General features: G+C 41.8%; 1 protein-coding gene across 2 annotated transcripts in view; it reads left to right on the top strand.

Annotated features, from left to right (window-relative positions):
• The window catches only part of CPM (carboxypeptidase M), a 36,358-nt gene that overhangs the window by 19,038 nt on the left and 2,610 nt on the right, over nucleotides 1-14,710 (top strand). The window contains exons 3-8 of one of the 2 annotated variants that reach the window (XM_054197422.1): nucleotides 1,765-1,862; nucleotides 9,717-9,889; nucleotides 11,355-11,539; nucleotides 11,793-11,963; nucleotides 12,839-12,991; nucleotides 14,043-14,191. In XM_054197422.1, the coding sequence (XP_054053397.1) occupies nucleotides 1,765-1,862; nucleotides 9,717-9,889; nucleotides 11,355-11,539; nucleotides 11,793-11,963; nucleotides 12,839-12,991; nucleotides 14,043-14,191 (929 nt within the window). The remainder of the gene's footprint in view (nucleotides 1-1,764; nucleotides 1,863-9,716; nucleotides 9,890-11,354; nucleotides 11,540-11,792; nucleotides 11,964-12,838; nucleotides 12,992-14,042; nucleotides 14,192-14,710) is intronic. The other variant, XM_054197429.1, reaches the window with a different exon arrangement.

Below are 14,710 nucleotides of genomic sequence, written 5' to 3' on the forward strand. Positions count from 1 at the left end.
ATGTTAGAAGGGACCGCTGAGGTTTTGGACGTTAGAAGGGCTAGGGTGGTGGGCACTGGTGGCTCTTTTTCTTTCCTTTATGAAGAAGGATGTGCTTAAAAGCTAGCATCTCTTGTTTCTCTAACTTGTCTAGACTTACAGAAGTCAAACTTTTTTTTTTTTTAATGAAGCAGTGGCTGTGCATGCAACAAAGCCAAAAAACTATCTTCCTCACAAAAGCACTTACTGTGAACTTATTTTTAAAAAGTGTGAATTGCTTGCCCACATTGTTCTTTAATGAAGGAGTCAGTAGCAGCATCTCACAGCTTTTTGCTTAACAAATGGATATAAGGGTTGAATACTATGTCTTCTAGAGGGACTGTGTAAAACTAGGGGATCCTGAGACTGCTCCTTGTTGAATCTGTCAGCTCTCAGTGCTGTCTTGTTGCTTCTTGATCCTAGGCCTGAGACTCTGATTCAGCCTGTTAAGTGAAAATTTAGTCTGGCAACCACTGAGTTTAGTTTTACCTGTCTTGCAGTTGTTTCAGTGCATCTTATAGTGTTTCTTCTGTCCTCTTCATTTTTTTTTTCTCTCCCATTTCTGGAGGTACTGCAGTTGCCACAGCGTTTTTGTTTTTCTTTCTAGCTATGTGACTGGCTTGCTGCAGCTGACTCACATGACCATGAAGGTTATGGCTTCTACCTCTGGGAAATTGTTATGCTCCAGAGTTTATTTGCCGCAGATTTGACGATCCGCAAAAATTTAGGAAATAATGCTTTTTATAGTACTTCATATAGCAGCATTTACATTCTTCTTTCCTGTAAGTAACGATGATGGCTGGACTTCTCTGAGACAGCCCACGGGTCCCAACAAGCCCTGTGTGAGAGCTGGGGACAGGCAGCATGCATGCAAGGTCTTGGCATTAGCAATCTATAGGCTGTGACAGCTGTTATCAAGGAGCTGGTCCGGTTTCATTGCTGCCATCTACTGAGCTTTCCACCTCACTGAGCAGACTAGTGGGAAGTGTAGTTCTGCGGATGAACTCTGAAATGCCACAATATCACTAAAAACAATAACCAAAAACGTCCCCCATCCTCCCCCCCCCCCCCCGAAATGAGGACTTCCAAAATGTACTTAAAGTTCAGCTTCCTGTGCAGCTTTTCCTAACTAATACTCTTTCTGTAGCTATTAATTCTTTCCCTGCTGATTTTTTGGAATATGTCTCTGATAAAGCTCTGACTGGTATTTTCTGTTTTCTGAGCAGTAAGTCATTAATGTGCTTAGCTTTGCTGTGTTGTCTTTAATGCAAAAAGTAATGCTCTTTCTCTGTGATAATGAAAATTTCTGTTTGTACTTCAGAAAATTCTTAATATAATATTTTTGAGAAGAAAGTCTTTTATTTTAAATCCCCTTTAGTTGCTTGGTGACTTGGCTTGACGAGATCTTGCTTGCTAAACTTGATTTGAAAAATATTTATTAAAAAAAAGACACAAATTATTTTTCCAGCACTGGTTAAATGCCTTTGAAATTGCAGGATTCGTTACACACTTCTGATCAGAAGGGAAAAATACTTCTTCCTAGAACTAATTTAGCAAATATGCATAGAATAAAAAAAACCCACAGTCTACTTTGATATGCTATATATAGGACTGACTGGGCAGCAATGAAATATGAGAATTTGTACGGTGGTCTTAATGACCAACTCTTTTTATTTGTTTTTCTCTAAAGTTTGTATGATTTTACACTTGTTTAAAAAAATGTCTTTTCCCCTTCCCCTCTTAAAGGTAGAAACCTGTGGGTTCTTGTTCTGGGAAGGTTTCCAACCCATCATAAGATTGGCATTCCAGAGTTCAAGTATGTTGCTAATATGCATGGGGATGAGGTACGTGTCAACTTTTGCAATGTCACTTACACCAAACACACTTACCAGAGGCTTAGAGTGAACTTCTCTCAGGCATGTGCTACTTATTATTGAGGTACGTCATACCTCAAAGAGGACCTTGTATGTGTGTATTTCCTAAGGAATTTCAAGAATAAAGTTCCCTTGTTTTGGTGGAAGTGCTTTAGGAGACCTTATATCACGGTGAAGAATCCTGCAATCCTACACCTAAGACCTCTTTTAAGTAGAGAGCTTTGTCTTCTCCACATGAATAAACCCAGAGGCTTTAACTTTCCTGGCAGTGAGTCAGATCCAACAATTTGCTTGTACATTATTATTGCCTAGGCATGAAGTATGACTGATTGAACTCTTCAAATACATCCTAAGATTGAATAATAATTGCTGTGAAGCACCAAGTGATTTATTTTAGGACTAGAAAATTTGTCTTGGGAACCTTAAGCTAGGAATACCTAGATTCACCTGAGATAACACAGTGAATACAAAACAAAAAGCAATTTCAGGATTAACTTGCTCTGGAAAGAATGCCCACTTATTAACAATAAAGGAGAAAATGGTGATTATGAGCCTTCCTGGTGTAGTACATGAATCTGGAACAGAAAGACTCAAAGCTTCACTCTTCTGTATAATCCTTTCTTGCTTTCTGTTTCCCTTGTTCTTTAGCTTTACCTGCTTGTCTTAATAACATTCAGGATAAGTTTAAACTACACAATATATTTCTATGCAGTCTTTAATGTGAAGGATAAAAAAATTGAACATAATTGTCAAAATTTATATATATATATGCTAGACTGTGAATTCCCAAAATTAAGAAAAATAGATATAGTAGGAAGCGTATCCTGTGTACAGCGTAACATATCACAAGCTATTCCTATTACCAATACTGTGTGTGAGCACTTGCACGCCTACAGGCACTTGTGACATTATGTGCCAAGAATTTTACCTAAGTTAGACTAGTTTCACCTTGTTTGACAGTGGCTGTACTCAAAGTGCTGCTGGGAGTCTGACTGCTCTGGAATTTAACTCTGTGTGGGAGGAAGCTGATTCAGGGTTTCAAACGGGTACAAGTGTTACTGGATGCCCAAGACAAGGTTCGCAACTCCTAAAACCTGGTGTGTGTCAGCAGGGTAGTCCAGGGTGCCCAGGAACTGAGGCTCCATATAACAGTTTCTGCAGGCTGCTGAAAGGAAATTGCAAACCTATAGCTACAGGTGACCCAGCTTTGGTGGGAAGGGGATGGAGGGCAGGATATGATCTCATCCAGAGCGGCCTGGTTTTCAAATCCAATATTGCTGGACTGCAGAAGGCCGCTCTTCCTATTGAAACCTCTGCAATGAAGCACTCCTGACACTGTCACTGCCCAGCTGGATGTGCACAAGGAGCTTTCACTGTGGAGACACTCACTGTTTGCATATCTACAGGGTCAGGAATTGCTGGAGATTCGGCAACATGGTTCACTGCCTAGGATCTAAATTTTTATTTTGACTTTGTGAGGAAATGAGGCGATACTTTTTTTTTTTTCTAAAGTATCTGGTACTGTGTCTGAGTTTGAGCAGGGTTGATCCTTGAGCTGCCTAGATACCATAGTGTGTGTGTGTGTGTGTGTATATATATATATAGTACTAAGTGCCATGCTCCATTCTAGCTTGTTCATTAGACCAAGAATGTACATAGGGAAGATTTTGGAAATAGAGCTATTCCTCCTTTTCAGGCCCTCATGATGATCTTAGCCTTATGAGGGTTTTTTTTTGTGCGTGGATATAACACACAATTGGTGGTGTTTTTCCTATCTGACCATAAATCTATTTCAGATGGCAGGAAATGAATTCCTCATATAGAGAAGCATTGGAGAACTCGAGTATTTTTTCCCATAATCTAAGATTCTGCTGAACTAGTCACTGGGGAAAGATTCGGCTACCCCTGTAGTATATTACGCAGATAAATTTTGCACTAACTGTATGACAAACTTCAACTTGTGTTCCACAGTCTTTAATAACTTAAAATTGCAGGATTATGGCTTCATTGATTTTTTAGTTAGGTCTTTTGTGCTTCAGTGATGCTTTCCGTAAATGGTACAAAGTAAGAAAAGTTCTCAAGCGTTCTTTGGTGATGCTGCCTGCCCTTCTAACCTGTCATGATCACACAAATGACAGTTTTCTATTTTGATTGAGTTGGCTGGCTGCTCCTAGAACCTAAAAGTTGGGGGGGAGCCTGAATTGCATGTGTGCAGGCTGTTCACATGTGCTGCTGGAAGAAAACCTAGGTCATTTGGAGAGCTGCCTAACAGGGAAGTTCTAATAAAATAATGTGAGTACACAATACTAGGGAAAGACTATTTTTTCAGAATTATAAATGTATATATATTTTAATTTTTCTTAGTACTATAAGGCATAATCAGCCAAGGTTTAAATGATCTTATTTTGTGATCACCGTTGCCAGATAGAGTGAACTTTTACCCCAGATTCCCAGAGGTGCAACAGAAGACTCCTCCCATTCTTTGTGTGCTTGTATGAAGTTGGACACCATTTTTAGCAGCGCTTTTTGTTTAACAAAAAGTTAAAAAAATGAGTTGTCTTAATAAAAATGGCACTAATAGACTGCACAAAACGCATAAGCCTCTGAAATGTTAACAAAGTCTACACTGAGGAAGATGAGGGAGAGGTTGCCTGCTGTTCTGGGGCAACTCTCGTTCTGAATCAGGCAGCAGCCTCTCCTGTGCCAGGCTTGTATTCTTACTTGAAAGATCTTCTCTTCCTCAGTATGTACACTCGCATGTTCCTCTCTGGGGGGAAGAACGCATTCTGCTTAACACTGACCAGAACCAAACCCCCAAACACTCCTAATTCATAAATGGAGCAGAAATAACACGTTTTGGCCAGCTGTACAAGTGACTTGAGTCCAATCTACACAACTGAACCATAGGGCCTAATTAGAAGGCTGTTCCTAAACCACGTATATCACAGCAGGAAAACTCTTTAAGGAAAAACATGTCTGAACAAAGTGTAAACTGCTTGTGCATTTCTGCTTGTTCCCTTTAATATATTAAGTTCCTTAACTTTCTGCAGCTATAGTGTAACTGGGCCATCACAAGATAAACTCTTTTCCAGGATGGTAATGCTAATACCAACCCTTTTCTCCTAAATCACCCACTTCTGATCACTTTCTTTTCTTAGTATAATAGTATTTTGCCTCTTGTAACATGAAGAGGAGCCTGTACTGATAGACCTGAGCTAGCCTACGTGAAAGGATATGTTTATCTTGCTGGCTTATCTTGTTATTTAAGTTAAAGCAACTGGACCCTATTTTACATGTCATTATAGACATAGTCATATCCACAGAAGGGTTTCCTGAGATATGGTGACTTATTAGGGCTTGTGTGACTGAGATCTGGGGCAGGTTTATTTGTGATCAATATAACTGGGGCTTAAAAAACCCAAACAACAAATTAATGAGTCTTGTATAGAATTTCTCACTCTCATTTCCAAAAAATGAATGGAAACTGCATTTACACTATCAAAATATCACTATTAAAAAAAGGCATTTTTTTATCACCTGGTTGGACAAAAATAGTTGTGTCCACATACTACAGAATCCGCTATAAGGAACTTTCTTATTTCCTTTGTACTGTGCAATACAGCATGGAAGAGATGTGGCGGGGAAACAAATATCTAATCCAGAAAAGAGAATGGGAAAAAAAAAAATTATTTCATGTATAGTGATCTGTTTTCCACCTGGCTTCAGTATCAGGTGATGTGATGTAAAGAAGGTCAGAGGCACTAGAGATTTCAAAATTCAAAGCAACCACATCTATTTGCTAATCTCAGACTTTAAAAAATCTGGATGCAGCTGAGATCTCTTTCAACACAGGTAGGGCTGCTGCCTCATCCCAATTACCTTTTTCCTTATCTTTACTCCCACTCTTCTGAGTGGGAAAAGAAGTGATCCATTTCTCAGCCAAATTAAGCCTGCACTGAAAAGCCTGAAGCCTGTGGAATTTTTCCAGGTGGTAACATCTTATGCCAGTTACTAGTTCAAAAGCAGGCTTTACGTTGCCATTTCCTTCAGTGATAAACCAAGGAACTGCACTTCCCTGTCATCCATGTGGTAGTTCTCGTATTTCCATAGCGATTGCTGCTGTAGAAATAAATGGATATGTGCCAAAGTGTATTTGTACGGTTGTTTTAATGCCGGTGTATTCTAGTAAAGGAGGACAAACACAGTGGGGTGTGTCACAGCTGTGCATAATGATTAGTGCTGTACAAGTGTTAAAAAAGAACATCTTGTAAGCATGGCATTTACGTGGTAAGCCGGGGTGGACTGTCATTTTCTCTGCTCTACCTCTGCTTCCTTAGGCGGGGTTGTGCCTGGTATGCTGCGCTGGGTCTGTAGAGCAGTCAGGACTGAAGCAAGGAGACTGGCAAGACCGTGTTGCTCTGAAACAGGTCCTACCTGATGGTTTGGATCTTTCTTTCAACATAGTTCGACTTAGAAACCAGGCCACGTTTAAGGAAATAATCTTAATCATAAAAATGGGCAGAGTCTATCCACCCATAGTCCCCTGGTATTAGGTCTCTATCATGTGGTAACAAAAGTGTTTTAAAAACAGGGGTGCTGCAGTAAAGTGTTACAGTGCAGGTGCAATTGGAGCTAACCTTAATTTTGTAACTGGCTGCCACTAGGGCTTCTTGAGTAAGCCCTTTGGTAGCTGACCCAAGGTGCTGACCCAGCCGTGCCAGAAGCGATAGTCAGCAAGTTTAAGGGGTTCGTCTGCAGAAACAGCAATCATACCCTTTTCTACAGTGTTGATCCATGCCCTGACACATGCATGCTTCTTCATCCAGGACTTCCCCTGAGGATCACTGGAAGCTTTTCCTGCTGACTCTCTCCCTTTAGGGCACACAAGGAAACTGGTAGCTTAAAGTGCACAGAGAAACTTAATGTCTAACTGTATCCCTAAAGGTGGGAGAAAGGGTTTTCCTTTGTTTTGTGTTGCCCTTCATCAGAGCTACAGCAAACAATGCTGACCTCTCTGGGAACAGGGTAAAGCTTGGCTGGGCAGGAGATGCCTTCCAAGGGCTTGATCAAAACTTGAGCTATACATGCCCAGAAATGAAAACTTTCACTTTTCCTCCCCTCAGTCACCTCCAGATGTGCTTTCTCAAGAAATGCAGAGTACTCTGGACCAAAATAAAACCACCCCTCTGTCACTCCACCAAAACAGAGTGGTAATAAATACACTCTTTCCCCACCGGGGAATGATCAGAGTACCAACTCTCTGTGATAGGAATTAGCTGAATTGTTTAATGTACTAAGTACTTGGGTACACCAATAGCTGTACGAGGAATCCTATAAAAATTGGGTTAGTTTTTTAAAATACTGTATATGTAAGTAAGTCTGCATTTAACTCTTAAGTGCAAAGAATGTCATCTATGAAAAACTATTAATCTTCCATTCTTTATAAACATTGTCCTTTTCCACTGCCTTCTCTTGTTGCTTTTCTTTATATTTTTTTCCCCATCCTGTTCCTGCTTCTTTACCCTTTCTTTTCTGGATGTCTTTTTGTCAGGCACTGAAGAGAAGTACCATAGAAGCAGAGGCACTTTCCCAGTTCCTCCGGAGAGCAGTCCAGTCTTGTCTGTAGTTTAGCTATATCTGTGGTAGGGCTGTTCTTGTTGCTTCTGAGTCTACTAGCTTTATCTCTCATGCCTAAGGCCGTGATCTGGCTGATTTATCTCTCCTCCTTTGTTCCCCTCCAGCTCTGCTCTGTATTCTTCCCAAGATGTCTATCACCCAGAGCTGGAACTGAGCTGCCTATACAAGACAGGTCCTGTTGCATCCCGTCTTAAATTTCATGGACTAAATTAATCAAGCCTGCAGAGCAGTCTGCTTTCATGTACTCAGGCGCTGTTTTGAAAGCTACTGGTGATGGAGGAAATTAGGTACCTTTTCCCCCCTTGTCAAAGCCCATTTGCTGTAGCATCTAGAAAAAGAACGACTTAGTTATTCAGACAATAAATGCATTTGTGTAATGCAGCTTCCCCTAGCGGATTACTAGATGGTGGCTTGCAGGAGATCATCAGGAGCTGATAGGCAAGGGTTAGAAAACCTGGGAACAAATCTGCTGGGGGGCAGGGTCGGAAGAGATCCTTCTTTTTCCTTGTACAAACAGCATGGCAGAATTGCTCAAGTACCAACTCAGAGACCATGGCTGCCTTCAAGTATGACACTTAAAATGGTGTGATCCGCAATGTAGCGGAGTCATGTGTGGCACTACGCTGTTTGTTTGTTTCTGCTGTGATAAACAGCAATTGCTGGCTAACTGGCAAGATATGGTTTGCTCCCAATCTGAACAGCAGTTACTCCCAGCGCTCCTTGCCCCACCGTGTACCAACCCGGCTCCTGCATGCAGAGCTCCTGCTGGACCGTGTCTGTGTTTCCGTTTACCTCAACACCCAGAGCAGAATTTGCCACTTAAAATGCACTGATATGAAAAATCTAACAAGATCTTAGTGCAGCAAATAGCTGTGGAGAAATAATCCTTTTCCCCTGCCTGATTTCACCTACCTTTTACCAAACTGAAAGCAGGATTATGTTTATCTGTGACACCAGGTTCAGCCAGTAACGCCACTCCATGTTTCTCATTTTAGGAAAAAAAAAAAAAAAAAAAAAATTAGTGATGCAAGACTCATTCTAAAAGATACTGAGACACCGTAGCTCTGAACTGGAGCCTGCAGTGATTTACCAGCCTTTGTTCTTGGAGATAAAGTAGAGCTAAATTATCTCCAGAGCACATCTAGTTGCAAGTCTTGATTTGTTCCCATCCCAGCCAGGGCTTAGGAACCCTGCAGCACCTTTGAGGCATGGGTCACAATGCTGTAGAAAGGGCTCCTGGAAAGTATGGTCCAGTGAACTCTGTGCTGTTGATTTCTGGGGTAGAGTAGGATTGTTCTTACCTCACCGGAGCTGGAACTTGCCACTATTTTGCCTGAAATCTGATAGAGTAGACTAAAGGGAGATGTTCTGCCAGCTTTCACAACCTATACAAACTTAGATGAACAAAAATATGTATTTACCTTTTTCTCTGCCACTGCCTTTCCTTGATCCAAAGTCTGCATCCAAATGTCCTTCCACCTCTTTTTCTAAGGGTTTATATAGGCCTGTTTGGTTTCCCCAATGCCTGGCATTAAAATAAAGCAATGTAATGGAGAATATAACAGAAGTGTCTGTAGGCCCTATCTTGATCTTGTATTGAAGTTGACTTTCCATAATAGGGGATCAACAAGAAAAAATCCTGCTCTGTAGCACCTTGGAAAACATGGAAGGTGTCTCCTTCCTTTCTTCTGAACCATCACTGCCAAGTGGTGATGCACAGCACTGACGCTTATGTGCAGGGCTCAGGGTCCCTCGGGCACCAGCGCAGAGCTGACTCCGCAGTGCAACTGGGATGTGCTGCGTTCCCAAGCCCACATGATCTCTAACAGGCAGCCTGTGCAGTTTTAGGTTTTGATAAGGCTATGCCTTATCCATGCAGGATTTAAGCAGTGCAGCTGACGCAGTCAGTTTCTCATGACAGAAAAAGCTCTGGTTGATCTGGGTTTAAAACCCTTGTGAAAACCCTCCAGTGATTCCTTTCATCTGTTAAATTCCTTTAAATATATTTAGGGGAGAGCAAAAAACCAGCACAGTGTTGACCAGAATGTTCCAGAATGTTCTTGTATGTGTTGTATGTCTGTGTAATCCAGTAATAAAAACCTGTTAAGTGCAAGGTGGTGTTTCTTTTTTTTTTTTTTTTCTTCTTCCATAGCAGACTTAAAATAAATTCTATGCTTCTTTATACAGACTGTTGGGAGAGAAATGCTGCTCCATTTGATAGACTTCCTGGTGACCAGCTATGGACGTGACCCAGTTATTACCCGGTTACTCAATAATACCCGGATTCATATCATGCCAACAATGAATCCTGATGGATTTGAAGCTACAAGAGTGCCTGATTGCTATTACAGCCGAGGAAGGTAAGGGTGGCTGAGGAGGGTGGGAGTAGGTAGAGGAAATGGGTGGGGAGTAATAATCGGAGATAGCCAAGAGACTGAATCATACTTGGTGGAGTGGGTAGCCTAGAGGATGTGTTAGGGCTAATTTTGGCCCGTGCTGTTCTGAAGACACACTGTTACAGCATAGAGTTTTTGGAAGACTAAGTCAGACCGGTGTTTATATGTGGTGCGGCTAGAGAAAATTGGTCAGACTGGTGTAATGACCTAACCTTTTAGGCAGGAGACCCGGATTGCGAATAGAAGCACAATTACCTACTTAGACCTTTAGGGTGCTACAAAAAAAGAAGGAAAACTCCACCCACAGGGATCTATTTAAATTGGAGAATTCTGTAACCCTTCTTAATGAGGAAAAAGGTGTGTCTAAGCTTGTTGAATGAGCTCCTTAGAAAAGTGTTTAAAGATCATGTTGAATGCAGTTATAGTAAGAGGGAGGAGTTACACAAGCAGAGCTAGCTATAATAGGTGCTGTGCTAATAGTAGTGCTAGGAAAAAAACGCAGAAGAAAAATGTAACCTAGCATTGCATCCTGTGCTACTTTTGCATTCTTTAATGTAACTATTGCAGAGATCAAAAAGGGAAGGAAAAGTTTTAACAAGCTAGAAGAGGGAAGAAGAGGAGAGAGTGAGAGAATGGGAAGCAATGCCAAAGGGACAAAGTTGTAATGTGCAGAAAAAGTAAACTCGTGAGCTAGAAGTCCTCTTAGATCACTGGCCACGGCAACCTCAGAAGCAAGTGAAAAAGTAGTTTAGGTAGTTTAGTTCTCTAGGTGACTGGTTTATTCCTCAGCAAATAGATAGGACTTTTACGGAGGGTAGTATTTTTAATCTCCTCACTGTCAAATAGACAAAGAGTTTAGCTGAGCTTAAAAATTAATACAGCTGATGCTAAATATCCTCTCTACTCTCTGTACTGACCTGTCTGAGTGAAAAAGGAAGAAAGCATTTGCACAAGGTGGACCTTCAGGTACAGGGAGAAGAGAATACATCCCGTGTTTGAATCAATTTTTTTTTTTGGTCTGTGTCCAGAGTGACAGCAGTACCAGGGACACAGACATCCAGTGGTTACCTTGGTCTTCTATACAACTGTGAAAAACACATATAGAAGGACAACATCCTCCTTTTCTGGCTTAGGTTTTTCTAATTCATGTATGTGTAGGTGTGTGCCTGCTATATGCATGTTAAATATTATTCACTCTTTCCACCTGAAATGCAATAGAAGAATTGTTTTCTTGTGTCCTACAAAAATTCCAGTGCTGCCAGAAAGCAAACTAAAGTCCGTCCTCTTAATGCTTGAGAAGATTTGCAGTGGTCATCTTGCCTATTCCCTGAAGACACTGGCATGCCACAGATCTTAAGTACTGGGAGGATGGCGACGTGGAAGTGTCTATCGGCAAAACAGTAATGGGAATGCCTTCTCTCTTTCTAAGGTACAATAAGAATGGAGAAGATCTGAACAGAAATTTTCCTGATGCCTTTGAAAATAACAACGCTAGCATTCAGCCAGAGACTCAAGCAGTAATGAACTGGATAAAAAATGAAACGTTTGTCCTTTCAGCCAACTTGCATGGGGGTGCCCTGGTTGCCAGTTACACCTTTGATAACGGTAACTCAGGTAAGCTAGTAACAAACTCTCTTCTCCGCAGCTGATTTGATTTAGGAACATTAGCTGTACCAAAGCAAAATTTATAAGGATTTCTGCAAAGTTTTTCTAGCTTTTGAGCTGGGAGGATGGGCAGACTGTGATAAACCCCATCAAAATTCACTGCCTGATACACCTATTTGGGAGGTGTTTATCCTGTATGTAAGCCAGCACTGTATGTTTTACCAGTAATGAGAGTTACACAATGGTTATCTTTATTCTGCAGTCACCGGCTCTTTGAACGGCTATAGCAGGTCTCCAGATGATGATGTCTTCATTCATCTGGCAAAAACTTACTCTTTCAACCATGCCAGCATGTACAAAGGGACTGGGTGTGACAACAGACCCACCTTTCCAGAAGGCATTACCAACGGGTATTCTTGGTACCAGCTGGAAGGTGAGAATGTCAGTGGTTTTGGGGTTTTTTGTTTTGTTTTTTTTTTTTTTTCAGCTGCTTCAGGTATGGTGTTCTGACTTTCTGCTGCCATCTTTGACGATGAAAGGGCTGTGATTTTGCCCAGAGTAGAGGGTTGATGAGGGGAGTAAGTCAACGCATTCATTCACGTGGATTCTCTAAGCAGGAGCTGGGTGTTTGCCAGCTCTCCCAGTCAGCAGTTACACAAGTCAATCATAGAATCAAGGAACACAAGAATCATAGAATCACCCAAGTGAATGAGGCTGTTTCTGCTGTCTGGCTGCTTCTGTGTCCTTTCTTAAGGCCGGCATCGCTGTGTAAATTACACACATGCACTGGTGTGGCAGCAAGGTCTTGTCCTTTCAGAAAGAAAACCAATCTTCTGTTCATATATCATCCTTTTTTTTTTTTTTTTTAAATGTTTGATTACTGAAATAAATGTTTCCATTACTGTTTATGTGTAGCCAAATAGAATATGGGTCTGGTGTACTGTGGCACTGTGTGTTGCTTTCTGAATTCAAAGCCTTAAAAGGCTCTTAGGATGACTTTGGCAGTGGCAAACTCTATTTATTTGCCTTTGAATATAAGTCCAAGACCCACCCTTCCTTGGCCATAATAATCATTCCCAAAACACCACTGCGCTTTAGAAAACAACACTCTACATGTAACTAGAGTAATTAAGTTGGTTTTCCACGTGAGGCAGTAAATACAAGTGTGGCATTGAGGAATAATTTATCTGATTACTTTTCTTACAGGTATAATGCAAGTACCAACATTTTAACTCTCCTGGTTTTCTTCTAGCTTGAACTTGGTGCTTCTTTGCAGCTGAACACTCTTTGTTTTATTTCCCTTTTAAGGTGGAATGCAAGATTACAACTATGTCTGGGGACAATGTTTTGAAATTACACTGGAGCTGTCATGCTGTAAATATCCTCCAGCAGACCAGCTGGAAGAGTTCTGGAACGACAACAAAGTTGCTCTGATCGAATATATAAAACAAGTACATCTAGGTGGGTGTGTGAATGGGGAAGGGAGCTAAAGCTGAGGCCAGGCCGGTGGGCAAAGTGGGAACTCTTCAGCAGCCTGGGTCAGTGCCAGAGCTCACCGGTGAGGAGCTCTGCTGTGAACTTGGGACCTGTCGCTTCTGAACAGCAAGTGCTACAAGGCCAGGGATGGGTGAGGGAGGAGAGCTCACCGGTGTGAGCGGTGTGGGGCAATGGGCACCACTACAGTGGTGCAAGGAGCTTAAAATATGCTGGGACAGGCCCCTGGGGCCAACGTACCATACACCCCCCCTCAAGGAGTTCACCTTCCTGAGCAGCCATTTATTTCAGAGGTCTCCAAACGAGTGTGCACGCGCGTGTGCACATGCACGATGTTTCGTAGGGCTTTGCTGCTTGGATTTTGTGTTTTTGGAAAGGCATTTCTAGGTGCGATCTTGACCTCACAGTTGGAAGAGAGCGCTGCTGCTTAGTGAAGCAGCGGCGCTGTGCCGTGAGTTGAAGGGTTTGCATGAATCTGTTGCTTACCCGGCATTTTGTTGCCCACAATGTCCGACTGCTTTTTTATCTTTGCACAAGGCCAGTGCTGCCTTGAAGGTGGTATGTGAGAATTTAGGGAAACTACTTCATAAGCAGACATTGCTGATATTCTGCCATTGGGAAGTACTATATATAAGACGCTGACTAATTTTAAATTTATAAAAAAAAAAAGGGGGGGTGGGGGGCAAAAAAAACCCCAAACCAGTACTGAAGACTGAAGCCCTTCAGTAAAAGACACATATAATAAGCATATATGATGCTTTCAGCAAATGAGATTTAGAAGCAGAGATTACAATGCTGCTTTCTGACAATGTGAGGGTAAACTATTAACAACAGCAAGGGATTTTCTATTTTAATTCCCTTCAGTAAGATAGAAGTGAACAGTGATATTATTAGATGTGCTTGAAATCACTAAAATAGCCTTGAGCGCATCCGGCAACAAATAGTCTGACTTTCTTGGAGAAGGAGGCTCACTGCAGTTACAGGCTGTGACCTTTCTCTCCTCTCCCTTTTTCCATAGGTGTCAAGGGTCAAGTTACTGATAAGAACGGGAATCCTATTCCTGATGCCATCGTGGAAGCCCAAGGAAGGCCTCATGTCTGCCCTTACCGAACAAATGAACATGGGGAATACTTTCTTCTCCTTTTGCCTGGGACGTATGTCATCAATGTAAGTGTGCAGCCTTACTAAATTATTGCTTCTAATTGCATTGAGTTCCTGAGCACCGTGAGACTGCATCCTTACAGAGGAATGAGCTGAACTTGCTCGAGTCATGTACAGGAGCTGTAAGGACTCTTTAGCAGATTTAAAAGAAAATAATATAGAAGGGTTAGAGTTGGAAGGGACCTTAAAGACCATCTAGTTCCAACCCCCCTGCCATGGGCAGGGACACCTCCCACTAGACCAGGCTGCTCAAAGCCCCATCCAGCCTGGCCTTGAACACTTCCAGGGATGGGGCATCCACAACCTCTCTGGGGAACCTGTTCCAGTGTCTCACCACCCTCACAGTAAAGAATTTCTTCCTAATATCTAATCCAGATCTCCCCTCTTTCAGTTTAAAACTGTTACCCCTCGTCCTATCACTACACTCCCTGACAGAGTCCCTCCCCATCTTTCCTGTAGGCCCCCTTTAGGTACTGGAAGGCCACCATAAAATATCTGAAAGGCTTCTTTAAAATATCTTGAAAC

Source organism: Rissa tridactyla, chromosome 1 (assembly GCF_028500815.1).
Source record: "Rissa tridactyla isolate bRisTri1 chromosome 1, bRisTri1.patW.cur.20221130, whole genome shotgun sequence".
Lineage (NCBI taxonomy): Eukaryota > Metazoa > Chordata > Aves > Charadriiformes > Laridae > Rissa > Rissa tridactyla.